At 36.6% G+C, this 11072-nt stretch overlaps 1 protein-coding gene across 2 annotated transcripts in view; it reads right to left on the bottom strand.

Moving 5' to 3' along the window:
* cltcl1 (clathrin, heavy chain-like 1) overlaps window positions 1–11072 on the bottom strand; it is a 73188-nt gene that overhangs the window by 28287 nt on the left and 33829 nt on the right. For both annotated transcript variants that reach the window (XM_066643602.1, XM_066643603.1), the window contains exons 5-16: window positions 9938–10051; window positions 9398–9571; window positions 8257–8454; window positions 4893–5093; window positions 4401–4553; window positions 4175–4297; window positions 3898–4035; window positions 3601–3765; window positions 2332–2512; window positions 938–1101; window positions 720–845; window positions 442–584 (exon numbers count right to left, since the gene is read on the bottom strand). In XM_066643602.1, the coding sequence (XP_066499699.1) occupies window positions 442–584; window positions 720–845; window positions 938–1101; window positions 2332–2512; window positions 3601–3765; window positions 3898–4035; window positions 4175–4297; window positions 4401–4553; window positions 4893–5093; window positions 8257–8454; window positions 9398–9571; window positions 9938–10051 (1880 nt within the window). The remainder of the gene's footprint in view (window positions 1–441; window positions 585–719; window positions 846–937; window positions 1102–2331; window positions 2513–3600; window positions 3766–3897; window positions 4036–4174; window positions 4298–4400; window positions 4554–4892; window positions 5094–8256; window positions 8455–9397; window positions 9572–9937; window positions 10052–11072) is intronic.

Genomic DNA, 11072 nt, shown 5'->3' with positions numbered 1-11072 from the left:
TCAGTGTGAAAACACAGCCATGCGTTTTTGTTTATATGACTAAAATGAGCGTTTTCGTGCATCATAATCCTCCAATAAGAGCAGATGGATTAACATGCAATTATCATATGAATATGAATGGGTGGGCCATCAAGAGTCTGATGTGAACAGTCTGAGTCTCAGAGAGAGACATGCCTCTTGTTACTTATCTTTCTATAACAAAAAGTTAAAAACACATTTCTTTTGAACCATATATTTGAAAAGTAGACCCTTTAAGATTTCTGAGGGTATGTTTATTACGTTTCTAGGACAATAACTCGGTGAGTTGCATAAGCATTTTTGTTCTGATTTATCCTGCTGGTGGGAGTACTGACTCCAGAGGGTTAACTCATCTGTAATTTACATGTCTGTGAGATTTATAAACACATCAGACCAATTTCAAGCTTTTCTGAGGGGAATTACCTGTTTCTCTTCTCCACCTCTTCCACTAGAAGGTCTGTGCTAAAGTCCCCTGGCACTGCAAAGATAAGGTTCTTGATCACATCTTCTGAACAGTCAACGTCCAACAGACCTCCTACAACTACTGGAAGTCGACTGGGGTTCACCTGCAAACACACACACATTCAATTATGCGCTTTATAACCTGCATCCAACAGACTATAGAGATCTAATCTGTAGATTTGTGACAGATCCCTTTGCACAGATATGATGTTATTATGGTAAGTGGATGAAATACAAACCTTCTGGACATAAATCTCAATGTATTTCTGCAGGTTGTTACGAGACAAGTACAGGACGAGATCATGTACATAATCAAAGCGGTCACATACTATGATTAAAGGTAGCTGGTCTGTCAGCTTTGCCTCCTGTCAATGAGAAAAAAAAACACAAATTCATTAATGAAATGTTACTTTGTAAAAGTACACACAAGCACACATAATTACCAACACTTTCTCACCTTAAGGAAGTTTTTGACACGCTCAGGATCATAGCAGCTGCTCTCTCTGCAGATCCGCTCCACCTCTTTTATCTGTCCAGTCTTGCACGCTGCATTGATATACTTAAAGTGCACTTCAGGTTCCTGACTGAAGTTCACAATAGAGCCTAGGAAGTAGAATAGACCTGTGCGTGTGTGCATGTGCGTGTGTGCGTGTGTGTGTGTGTGAGAGAGAGAGAGAGAGAGCGCGAGTGTGAGAGTGAGAGAGAGAGAGAGAGAGAGATAGAGTGCGCGAGTGTGAGAGTGAGAGAGAGAGAGCGAGAGAAAGAGTAAAAGTGCAATTGCATGACGGAAAATAGAAATATTAAAAGAACTATCTTTTTATTAATGTAATAACATAATTTATCAGTGCTTTTTTCACACAAACATGTTGTAACATATACTTATACCTTGTAGCTATATTTCTGTGTATGAAAAACTAAAGGCAAAAATACAAATATAAAGACATTTCACAAAATGATTGCAATTTATTGTTTGTGTGATTAAACAATTCATTAATAGTCCTTAGCAATCGACATGTTTTTTGATTGTGTATGCAGAAATATCACAGGGAATCCAAAAAGTTTGTGAGGAGGACTTCTTTTCATTCAGATTACTATATAATGTCTGGGCCAAAAACTATAAAAAACTAAAGCTTTCTTATAAGTTTACATGTATATTTATGTGTATTACTCAAATACAATTCAAAAAGATTTACATTAAAAAAATAGGGAATGCATTTAAATTTAGTTTAATAATAGAGTGTGTGAAGAGACAGCTAAAGTTTGATTTATTTATTAATTTATTTTGAAATCTCAATTTAAAGATGTGTAATGTTGGGTCACTTTCTTATAGTTTGTTCTCCATGTTTGGTGTTAATTCATGGGATGACCAGGGTTCTTTTGAGTTGGTTGCATGTCAGATGAATATAAGGGTCATTCAATGATTTTAAGACCAATAATAACATTTTGTATTCAATTCTAGAACATACTGGGTGCCAATGTTAGGATTAAGGATTGAGATTATATGTTACCATTTTTGGTTCTGGTCTTTTTTGGAAAAGAAGACAAATACAAAAGTGTGTATGGGTTTCTTAAGATGTGTTTATCAAGAAATCTCACATTTTTCATATGATGTTCAGTACATAACTGCACTGATGTGAACACTAAAGTAGAGATCAGAGGCAGCAAATCATCTCAGAAACTGTCTCATATTTGGTTTGGTTTCAAATTTTAATGTCTTCAAAAGAACAAACCTCTGAAGAGTTTCCAAAATTTATCTGGAAGGCTATGTAAATTTAACTGCTTTTAAGATTTATTAATAAATCTCATATATAAACAGAACCACCATTTATCACAAGACTATGGTTCTCTTACCCTCGTAGCTTTTGAATGACTCAAACAGCTCAGCCAGCGTATCAATGCCCAGCTGTTCATGATACTTGGAGGCCACTTGTACAGTCAACTGAAGGTTCAGTCTGAGGTTAGCAGCTAACATGGCCCTCAGACACTCAACTGAATCCCCCACTGACAGAGAGCCAAAGAAGTTCACCAACCACTGAGACAAATAGGAGGAGACCGGGTCCATAATTATTATTTTTGAATTTTATTTCCCTACTTAAAATAAAAAAAATAAACACACACACACACACACACACACACACACATGATCATTGAATTAGGAACACCTACCATGTATCTACATTTATGGTCCATTTTATCAGCTCCAGTGACCATACATGAGCGCTTTGTAGTTCTACAAATTACAGACTGTAGTCCACCTGTTTTCTGCATAACTTCTTATTACAATTTCATCTTTTTCCTTAACAGTCAGGACACACAGGACCATCATCATTCTCAGCGCTGCAGTGACACTGATGGTGTGGTGGTGTGTTAGTGTGATATGTGCTGGTATGAGTGGATCAGACACAGTAGGGCTGCTAGAGTTTTTAAACACTGTGTCTAGCAGTGTCACTGCTAGACTGGGAACAATCCACTAACCAAAAATATTCAGCCAACAGTGTCCTGTCGGTGGCTTCCTGTGACCAGTGTAAAAGATAAGCAACACAAACTGTGCAGCAGCAGATGAGCTACTCTCTGAGTTTACATCTACAAGGTGAAACAATAAGGCAAGTGTGGCAAACAGAGTGGACAGTAAGTAGTCACAGTGTTTAAAAACTTGAGAAGCTGTCTAATCCACTCCTATCAGTGCAACACACACTAATAAACCACCATCACCTCAGTGTCACTGCAGCACTGAGCATGATCCATCACCCAAATCATACATACTCTGTGCTGGACTTGACCATTGAAAAGCAGGGCAAAATTGGGATAAGAGAGTATGCAGACAAACAGGTGGTCTACAGTCTATAATTGTAGAATTACAAAGTGTTCCTGTATGGTCAATGGAGTTATTAAAATGGAAAATGACTGTAGATACAAGGTAGATTAGTGTTCCTAATCCAGTAATCGTTCAATGGAAGACAATGTAAATTATTTTATTTCAAGTAATATTGGACCATTTATATTGGTCCATTCATCATAAATGTACACAATGTAAAGGACAGCTGCTGTGTTCAAATGATGATAAAAAATGGAGATACATGTTTTTCATTGGACAGCAATGATATATATATATATATGTACCTCTGGGTTGAGCAAGTGCGTATGCACAATGGCTCGTTTGATGTCATACAGGTCGGTGAAATGCTCCAGTGCCTGTTGCAGCAAGCCTGCTTTTTCACACAGCTGAGCAATGTGGACCCGGTCATACTGGGTGAACATCTGATTACACAAAATAGCTTCTGCTACCTAAAACACACACACATACACACATAGTAAAAATGTGCTACAATACATGGTAAGCAGAACATTTTAGAAAGTATTGTAGAAATGATTTAATATATGGTTATGGTTAACACGTAAACAAATTTTGGCGATGACCTGAGGAGCATGAATAAGGTTAATTTCTAGAAGGCGTGTCTGTAGATGCCCCTCTTCTGGTTTGTTGCCCTTTAGAGCATCCAAAAGGAAGGAAGTACACTGCTGTACCAAGTTACCCTCCATTAACACATCCATGACCTAAAACACACACACACACACACACACACACACACAAAGATACAAAAAAAAAACCACAGAGAAACATATGGGACAGGTGTTGAAAATCAAATATTTTGAATATTGGTTATATTTAATTCTTAAATATTTGAATATTTACCTGGTTAATGTCAACGAGAGGTTCCTTATCTTGAACAAGCAAATGTGCAAACTGCAGTCCCTGTTCAGATCCAGAGTGCATCACACTCCTCAAAAGCATAATCCAATCTGGAGTGTACCCCATCTAAACAAAGCAAAGTTAAACAGATGTATAAAGACAAACATACATTTAAAAAAACGTAGAGTTCAGGAGATGTCCATACATGTAGACTGAAAGAACCAGATACCTTTTTAGCATACAGAATTATTTTCTGGTATTGTTTGGTCTCTGCAAAGCACTGAATGACCTTGGCTGGAATGTTAGCTCGGAGGTAGACGCTGAGCGCAAGTGTAGGGTCTGTCGCTTTTACCAAGTCCCCTAACTCCTCAGAGCATTCCAGCTGCAAGTTTACATCAGAAATGTATTTTTTAATTATGCAAAATCACATGGAAAAAAGTCACAGACCTATGCCTATAGAAATAAATTGTAGTCCACCAACTAATAAGTAAGCAAACTATGTTTATATATTAACATGACATTAAGGTTAATCTCTTTTTAGCAGTAATACAGTGAAATTATTTTAATCATTAAATTCTGTTAAACGTTCACACACCTCATATTTACTGCATGTTTTTATGTACATCCAAACTGAAACAATAATTTCTCTACACAGCAATACTTTATTTAAAAACAATTCAAGATTACTAAGTCAGAGTTCATTCTTGAAAAGCTGGAGTACCTTCTCGCCTTTCAGCCATTTCTCGAGGAGCTGAATTCGTCCCTGCTGCAGCACTGGTCTGCATAGTTCTACTGACTCAAGTCTATTGAGCTGACCTCTGTCCAACAACACGCCAAAATACTGCAGCAATGGTGAGGGCTGGCCTGGCTGAGCTGGTGCTGACTGAAATTTAGTAATAGTTTCTGCAGTTCTCAGGACACCCTGACAAACGTAGAGAGAAAAAGAAAAGCAAGAGAAGGAGAAAGACAGAGAGGAAGGTAGAAGCAGAGACATTTTAAGTTGTTTTCAAAATTAACATGCTTTAACAATTAATACTGATTGCTTTCACAATAATCAGTGTATACCGAGTCTAACAACTGACAATTCAAACTTGGCTTAACCCTGTATGTGAAGGTAAAAAGGCTGCTATTTCTACTTTTGAATCTACTATTTGGCATTTATAACTAAAACTGAATTCTATTTTGAAATCTTTATCTAATGAACACTAAATAATGGCAAAATTTGTAACTCAAAATATCATTTTAAACAAACAAACACATCAACAAAATATAATTCACACTTTAAACAGCTTTTGAAGTAACAGATTATAAAAAAGTTAATTGTATTTGCACATTTATTTGTGTATCTGAAGTGGCCACAAAATGTGGAAGAAGACATATCAGTCAGTTTTACATATGGAAGTGTATTTTATACACACACACACACACACACACACACACACACAGACATACAGACACACACACACACACACACACAGACACATAGGGCGATAGGGCATAGTCGTTGTCTAATTTTATACACTAAAATCATAATTCCAAACCCCCTCTTTTGTTGTTTTTCATGATGTGAATATGAAATTAGCTCCCCTAATACAATCTTTTAGGATATCCCACAATGTAGACAAAGTCCTCCTTACACAGCAAGCGTGCATTGCTGACACCCATTTTGCCAACGTTCGATTTGCCTCCCATCGGAGGAAATTGAGGATTTTCACTGAAAATAAATTTGTATTGGCTTCTTTGTCTTTTTGCAACAATTTTATAACCCTCTAGCCCACGACTGGCACTAGGCATGGTGCCAATACATTAATTTTCTCTGCTTCAGAAGTTCCCATTCTAAGGCCTGTCGTAGTAGCTGTTTTTGTGTGCATGACAATATATTATCCCAGAAATAATTATTATCATATAAAAACCATTTTGTCACCATTTTTAAATGGCAATGGACTTTTTGCAAAAAGTAGTTATTAAGAATATTCAGACACTGAAATTGGAATATTTAAAATATTAATACACTAAAGAAATAAAACAAAACCACAGTTTTTAAACAAATTCACAAAATGGCTCCAGAATAGAGAGACCAGAGAAAACCAGTGAACAGAACGGAGCAAGTGGCTAAATATAGGTGGTGTTCATTGTTATGTAAATAAGCACACAAGTAAACACAATGAGAGATATTAAGGTCAACAAAAATTAGGTAGTAAGGTAGGTAATTTTTATGTACGCTAAGATAAGTCAGTAATATAATTATAACCAGATAATATAAGTATAACCAGAAAGTGTAAATGCACTTAAAACATATATAATTAATTTCAGTTCAATCACAGAAACTAAAATGTGCTAAAAGATTACAAGCACTAAGCTTCGATTATCTGATCACTGCGATGTCATCCTGCTACTGCTACCATGCTATTATGGCCAAGTGCCTGCATTTTAAGTATGCAATTCTCTTTTTCTTCTCCTTTCTAAGAAGAGAAACCCTACTCTAAAGGGACTAGACAAGCTGTGTGTGTGTGTCTGCGCCAGGAAAAGTTGCAAATCAAAGCAGACAAATGCCTTCATAAGAAAGACTGTCTACAAACATGTTCTAACACACCTGATTCAAGTAATTCTTGAACGGATTCTAGACCAGGACCAGATTCTGATACCAAACCAAAATATGTGCATTCAACTTTATGCTAAGAGTAAAACATAATAAGTACTTAGCAACAACATGAAATATATTGACATTTTATGTGTTGACACTGTTATATTCTCTAGGATGATTTACATTTAATAACAAATACATCATAAAAAGATTAAAGAACAGTGAGTTGTTAATTTATCATTTACCGTGTAACTACATGCACTGGTTATATTGTCATATACATTCACTATGACTAAGTGGTTATGGCAAGTTTGCTGACTGCTGCAGGTCTATTACTGTGCAATTATTAGCCCTGTTTCTACAATGTTCATTAATGGAAAGAAACTGCTCTTGATATTCGTCTTTGTAATGGGCCATTCACAGCACAGCACTGATATGGTAGTGTGTGTGATTTGGAAGTGAGCATATAGATACTGCACTGTTCAGTTTTTGCACACTGCTAAACTGAGTAATCCACTACAACACCAATAATATGGCCCCGTGGTGTTCCTTTTTTACTGAACTTTTAATACAAAAATAAACTGTGCAGTAACACAAGGATTACAGTTAGTAATTCTAAACCTGCACAGAGCACATGCAGGGTATTCAACCCAAATTCCAATAATAAAACCTAAATGAGGCACATTAAAGTTAGTCTGCTATTATTCTCTTAGCAAATTTACCAAAATATATCCAGAAATTAGGAGCCTTGAGATTCTTGATATTGTAAACTATATAATAACTAGAGGACGAATGGTGCATTTGGAGACTTAATTCTTTTTTTTTTCATATCAAAGTGTGCCACTGGCAACATAAACAGTAGCTTAACAACTTAACTAAATAAACTAAATGGAAATATTGTCATAGTAATAGCGGGATTACAAGCCGCTTTCTTATATTTGCATTAATTGGTGACATTAGACCTCCCACTTGCATGTGCCCACTGTGTGTATCTACACATTTGCTGTGTATGTCCCTCCCATTTGCTGGTGTCTGCAGGTATATGTACTTGGAACCATGGGGAAACGCGTCTACATTCTCCACACGTTACATTTTAGGTTATGTTTAGAAATGTATTTATTTTGATATCCAAACAAACCAAAATGGCACAAAAGTTTATGTGCACAGCTTTATTTTGCCTTCTTTATTAGTTAATTTTTTTGTCTAAACAACATGCTCATGAACATGGTTAGTTTCATTCAATGGTATAGATTTGCTCTTGACATTGGTGGGGACCTATGAATCTACCCCAAGTGTTTTATATTTTTTTTTTCCTCTTTGCTCCATGATAAAACGGCTATGTAAGAGTACATGCTAATTCTATGCTCTTAATTTAATTACATTTTATTGTACATTTCAACACAGAATATTCTCCAAGCATTATTTGTGCACAACCTAGCAAATATCTTGAATTGAGAATTTCATTATTCTGCTTATGCGTGTATGTGTAATTCTTTTTTACCTTAGGTGAAGAAGCAGCAATTTTGGCAGCCTCTGCATAGTTGCCTTGTGCAAAGAGTGTGTTAAACTTGCATGTGAAGAGTTCTTCAGCTCCAGGTAGATCATTGCGTACTGCCATTCTGAGGCCTAGTTCTGGATTCTGCAGCACATTAGTAGTATAGTTCACTATGTTCTCTTCTTCAACACACACTGATAGAACCTGAGGATGAATACACAATACACATGCTGACAATGTGAGCAGGTGATTTTGTGTTATTTTGCAAAACTCTGACACAACTAGTACCACAAATTCAAGAGGCTATAGTTAATAAGGTATAAATTCCATATTGAAGTTCAAATACATTAACAGGTGATATAAGCATTCAAGAATAGAGAGAAGCAATCAGCCATAAATCTCTGTACTTTTTTTCATAACATGCAGTGGACTGCCATTTCAACCAGTTTTATGATCTTTTTCATTATCTGCCTCCTTTATTATTTTTAACTCATATAAATGGTATATAATATTTTCAAATGTCTTTGTAATATAATTTATATTCCAATAATTTTAGATAAGCCACACCCCACTGACTGCTTTGGCTGAGAGTACTGTAGCACATCTTAAATAAGAAAAATAATACAGAATTATTTATTGCATAAATTAAATGTTGTAGCACTAGGATACAGCTACACAGAATTCCTATTCTGGCATTAGTCTTAAGCTGAACAATAGATTTAAATACATTTAAAATTTTTATTTTGCACTCAAAATTAAATATTTTTTTTCCAACTGAATAATATTTGGAGGGATATGTTATAAAATTATTATATCAATTTTCAGTGCATTAGTACATCACTTTGGAGATCATGAGGATACACCAACAGTTTGTTGTGGTCTACCCATGTCTGAAAATATGGGATAAAATTATCCTGAATTTGTGTGAATCTTATGTAGTCAGCAGACACTTCATGGTTTATTCGGCTGTGGCCCATGTTCATTTATTAAGTGAGCATCTAAGGTTTTGCCCTATTGCAATAAGGCAGTAATTGACACAAACAAGTATTATCATTGCATTTTGGGGACACCGATGTATCATAGAACAAATGAGGCCCCCCAGTTGTTCATGTTTGTGAAAATGCAGGTGTATCTTTGACCCTCACACCTGTCCCTTCTTGTTCACTCCAATTATTCCAGATGTGCTTTCATGAGCAGCTGTGACAAAGATTGTTTCTGCACTGATGCGGTTCATATAAATACACACTCCTGACTCCAGATCATACATGTGAAAGTAGCCATACTTCGTTATGAGGTAGATCACACCATGTTTTGCACCAATCTGTGAAAGAAGAGGAGGGGGAGTGGGGACAGAGAGGGAGAGAGAAATTGAAGAGACAATGTGTCTCACACACACACACACACACACATATATATATATATATATATATATATATATATATATATATATATAATGTCTGTTAAGAAAGAAAACTGTTCTTTCAACTACACTTAACCACTCTGTATGTTTTTAAGAAACACCTGTGTGGTTTAATGATGGTTCATGCTATGCAAGTTACCAAAGTAATTTCCTTGATAATTCCAACAATGTTTTTGAGAAACACTTGCCTTGCAACTGCATTGTTCAAACTATGTAAGCTGCCAGTGCTAACTGACTGTCATATTCACTTTGTCAGGTGGAGGTTACCTGCATGGCCACAGGGAAATCGGTCTGGGCTTCAGGAGGGAAGAACACATCTACAGCTTTCTTGATAAATGGCTTGTTGCCTGGTGCAGGCTGACCCACTTCAATTATGTGTAGCTAAAAAACAAAGACATTTAACAAGCTTTTTACATATTGGATGATTTGTGATGGCACCAATAATATTATCTCTCTCTCTCTCTCTCTCTCTCTCTCTCTCATATAATGTCTGTACCGGGAATACAAAGCTAGATCTTTGTAGTACCGAGGTAAATACCCATGAGATACCCATAAGGTGTTATGCATTTCTCTCGAGAGCCCTCCACCACGTGATTCAAAAGTTGCTTAGTCCAGTAGACCAGCAGAGGACTCGCCGTAGCAGCCACAGAGGCTCCATTCTCCCTAATACACCTCCGTGGAACACCACAATCATTCAGAAGCTGCAATATTGATTTGGTAGAAATTATATATAGTGTTTAAGCTAATTATTTGGGAGTTGTGCCTCCAGGTTTTCTCTCTTTTTTTGCCTTTTTGAAATTATTTGAAAGTTGTTGCTAACTGTCACGCCCTGCCCTTGACCTATTGTGTCTGTTTTCCCCGCCACTCACTTAGCACATGGCTCTGTTTATTGTCCATGTCTCCGCCCATGTTCCGCCTTTGTTCCTCCTCCTCATCAGTGTCCTCCTTTTGTCGGTCATTCGTTTCTCAGTTGTCATGTTACTCACTCTAGTCTGTCTGTCTCCCTCTGCAGTTTTTCGTTGTTGTTTCACTCCCTAGTCTGTTTGTCTCATCTGTCCCTCGCTTTGGTTTTGCTCTCTTCTTGTTTCGTCTCCTGTCATTGTGTTGCCTAGTCTGTCTGTCTCTGCTTATCCTCATTTAGGATTGTTCTCTGTTTAGATTTCTGTTTTATACTCTGTTTAGCTCTCTGTCCAGTGTTAGTTTGTTTATCTTTTTAGTCTGTCTGTCCCATTTGCCCTGTTTAGCTCCCTTTGTCTAAGTCTCAGTCAGCTCCCTGTACCTTTCTGTTAAAGTTTCTGTCTGTATCCGTTTTGTTATTGATCTTTTGTTAAAAATAAAGTTTGCTGTGTTTTAGCGAGTGCATCCGCCTCCGTCAGTCCGCTCCGCGATCTTGACACTAACA

Source organism: Hoplias malabaricus, chromosome 14, assembly GCF_029633855.1.
Source record: "Hoplias malabaricus isolate fHopMal1 chromosome 14, fHopMal1.hap1, whole genome shotgun sequence".
Taxonomy (NCBI): Eukaryota; Metazoa; Chordata; class Actinopteri; order Characiformes; family Erythrinidae; genus Hoplias; species Hoplias malabaricus.
Note: the sequence above shows the minus strand (reverse complement) of the source record. Positions and strands in the feature narration are given on the sequence as shown.